Consider the following 3,826-nt stretch of genomic DNA (forward strand, 5'->3'; position numbering starts at 1 on the left):
TGAAGTTCATTCAAATTCTTGAATCGATTTTGCTTGGCAATCCTCATAAGGCTGCGGTTCTCTCTGTTGGTTGTGCATCTTTTTCTTCCACATTTTTTCCTTCCACTCAACTTTCTGTTAACGTGCTTGGATACAGCACTCTGTGAACAGCCAGCTTCTTTGGCAATGAATGTTTGTGGCTTACCCTCCTTGTGAAGGGTGTCAATGATTGTCTTCTGGACAACTGTCAGATCAGCAGTCTTCCCCATGATTGTGTAGCCTAGTGAACCAAACTGAGAGACCATTGTGAAGGCTCAGGAAACCTTTGCAGGTGTTTTGAGTTGATTAGCTGATTGGCATGTCACCATATTCTAATTTGTTGAGATAGTGAATTGGTGGGTTTTTGTTAAATGTGAGCCAAAATCATCACAATTAAAAGAACCAAAGACTTAAACTACTTCAGTCTGTGTGCATTGAATTTATTTAATACACGAGTTTCACAATTTGAGTTGAATTACTGAAATAAATGAACTTTTCCACGACATTCTAATTTATTGAGATGCACCTGTATATATATAGGCAGAAATCAATTTTATATATTTCCTATTTTATATATTGACTTTGTTAATACATTCAATTTTATTTTATTTACTTTGAATTTATTTATTGATTTAATTTATTTGTATATTTTATAATTTGCTGTATTATGTGAGAAGAAAGAGACTGGGTAGTAATACTAGAAACATGGGACAACACAGGAGATTGGTTTGCCACAATGGACCAGCCAGAATTATGTATTAAAGAATAATGCTAACAAATACCTATGCACCTACAGTATATGCACCATATACCTATACGTATATGCACCATATGAAATCATTCATATGTACATAAGCATTATAATCAAACTTGTATCATTTATGTATTCTCTCTCTCTCTTTGTTTTTAGAGAGAATATTCTGAAGACAGCCAAAGCATTGGTGGAGGACACTAAGAACCTTGTTTCAGGTGCAGCATCAAGTCAAGAGAAACTGGCCCAGGCCGCCCAGTCTTCTGCCAAAACCATCATCCACCTTACAGATGTGGTGAAATTGGGAGCGGCCAGCATAGGCGCGGATGACCCAGAAACACAGGTGAGAGACATGGAGAAAGTGATGAGGACAGAGGAGAAGTCAAACACAGGGTTTTACCAGCAGCCAGGGTTTGAAGTCATCTTTCCGGAATGTGCATGTGTTATTGTCATTCATCTCCTCGTAGGTGGTGCTGATCAACGCAGTGAAGGATGTTGCTAAAGCTTTAGCTGATCTCATTAGTGCCACCAAGTGTGCAGCGGGAAAAGCAGCAGATGACCCCTCCATATTCCAGCTTAAGAATGCGGCCAAGGTACGACAGTCAAAAACACTTCTGCATAAATATTATTCTCCCTTTTCCATCATACCTCAAGAGCACAGAACTTGATAAGAAACACTTCATCTAGGCAAATAGCTGTTATATATTTGTCTTTGAAACTGTAATCTCCCAGTTGTCCTTCAGAAATCTGGCTGCACGGATGGAAATGTCTCCTAACTCAGATATGAGTAAAAGTGTTCTGGTGAGAAGCTCATTCCAGTGTGTGCCATTAATCAGATTAATTATTAATGAGAAAATTAATGTTTTCTTCTCCATCAGCTACTATAATTCCCATTGCACACTTAGTCCCAAATATTTTGCGATAAAATGAACTACATGCTCTATTAATGGCATAGTTCTACATGAGTTTGGAGTCATTAATTTTTTATATATATAATTTATTTATTTCAGTCAACGAAACCAATATGTCTTTATAAATTGAAAAGATAGGAGAAAGTTGTTGCCAAAGTTGCCAAAGGCAGATATGTTTGCAATAGTGAATTTTGCCATCAGATGTTCTTCTATAAAAGTTAAATTAATGTTCACAGAGGGAGTGATGTTTTCAGATGTGAAAATGTAAATGTATGCCTTACGTCTGTGTGTTCAGGTTATGGTAACTTAATTATTAATGAGAAAATTAATGTTTTCTTCTCCATCAGCTACTATAATTCCCATTGCACACTTAGTCCCAAATATTTTGCGATAAAATGAACTACATGCTCTATTAATGGCATAGTTCTACATGAGTTTGGAGTCATTAATTTTTTGGAAAATAAATGGGGATTTTACCAGTTTAACCTTAGACCAGTGTTATTTTAGGATTATTTATGTACTGTTATAGTATTTATTGATATTTTGGCTTTTATTTTTATAATTTTATATATATATATATATATGTATGTGTGTATATATATGTAACAGTAAGTTGAACACACAAGAAAACAGTGTAGGTACTTTTTTTTTGTGTGTGTGTGTGTGTGTGTGTGTGTGTGTTAATCATCAGGTCTTTAAATTGACCTAAATTTTGACCTGTGTCTTGTACAAATCTTGCTCAAATATAGACAAGCGTGGTGACAAAACTATTCAATTAACAATTGTGTCGTCATCAGTTGTTTCAATCTAAAGAAGCCCCTGAGAAATCAACCACTCCAGAGGAGTTCATTCGCATGACCAAGGGCATCACTACGGCAACCGCCAAAGCAGTCGCAGCAGGAAATTCTGCCAGACAGGAAGATGTCATCTCCACAGCGAACCTCAGCCGCAAGGTCATAGCTGATATGCTGACCACATGCAAGGTGTGTGTGCATATACTTGTTTTCTGCTTGTGTCCATCTGTGCATTATCAGTTATGGATTAGCGAAGGTGTTTTTGGTGTGGACTTTAATAATGGGCTTTAATAATTTCCCCCTCAGCAAGCAGCATATCATGAGGAAGTAAATCAGGAGGTCAGAAACAGAGCTCTGTTATACGGCACTGAATGTACCAATGGATATATAGAGCTCCTAGAACATGTCCTACAGGTACAAACACAGTCATTTACACACATAATGCATCTGCACAGTGCTTTGATGGTCCCTTTGTTCAGGATTGGTCTTAACCAGAACTCTTTATGTGCATATATGTATTTCAGGCCTTACAAAAGCCAACAGGTGATCAGAAACAAAAATTGGTGATGTTCTCTAAAAAGGTTGCTGCAGCTGTCACTGAACTGATTCAAACAGCGGAGGCCATGAAAGGTGAGAGATATTTCACACCTTCATTAAGACAAAAACATGCTCACTCCGTGTAGTTTGGAGATATACTGTGCTGAGTAAAGTTTCCTGTCTTTCCTGTCTCGCTCAAGATGAGGGTGAGTACCACAAGATGCCAGTACAAAATAATTCCGTATTTTCAATCTTCATTTAGAACATTTTCTCATTTAACCACATTTGTGTCTTGTTTATTTGTTTTGCGGTGTTTCGTTTGTGTTCAGCTCTGTGACAAAATTAATTTCTCTCAGGCTTGATTTGTTTTCAAAAACGCTATCCATTTCCTATTCACCTGACACACGTTCAGTTATTACAGCATGCCTGTGATGATTCCAGGCCTTGCCAAACATTAGTTAAGTGTGTGTATTGTGTGTGTAGGCACTGAATGGGTTGACCCTGAGGATCCTACTGTGATCGCTGAAACGGAGTTATTGGGAGCTGCAGCCTCAATTGAAGCAGCAGCCAAGAAACTTGAGCAGCTCAAACCAAGAGCCAAACCAAAGGTAGTGTGCATGGCTTAATACACTCTTTAAAGACTACGCTAAATTGACGTATTGTAAGGGCACTGTGCAGTGCTCTGTGAATTTTGCATTTATATGTAATGTAATCTATGAACACTTGTGATCAAAGGTTTAGAATAATTACGATTTTTGTGATGTTTTTGAAAGTCGTCTCTTTTGCTTACCAAAGCTGCATTTTAACATACAATG

General features: G+C 37.5%; 1 protein-coding gene across 1 annotated transcript in view; it reads left to right on the forward strand.

Moving 5' to 3' along the window:
- The window catches only part of LOC107700354 (talin-2-like), a 50,787-nt gene extending 48,797 nt beyond the window's left edge, over nt 1–1,990 (forward strand). The window contains exons 48-50 of the mRNA XM_016501983.1: nt 929–1,112; nt 1,237–1,362; nt 1,976–1,990. Of these exons, the coding sequence (XP_016357469.1) occupies nt 929–1,112; nt 1,237–1,362; nt 1,976–1,990 (325 nt within the window). The remainder of the gene's footprint in view (nt 1–928; nt 1,113–1,236; nt 1,363–1,975) is intronic.
- The last annotated feature ends 1,836 nt before the right edge of the window (nt 1,991–3,826 follow it).

Source organism: Sinocyclocheilus anshuiensis, unplaced genomic scaffold (assembly GCF_001515605.1).
Source record: "Sinocyclocheilus anshuiensis isolate Anshui unplaced genomic scaffold, SAMN03320099.WGS_v1.1 scaffold154, whole genome shotgun sequence".
In the NCBI taxonomy this organism is placed as follows: Eukaryota; Metazoa; Chordata; class Actinopteri; order Cypriniformes; family Cyprinidae; genus Sinocyclocheilus; species Sinocyclocheilus anshuiensis.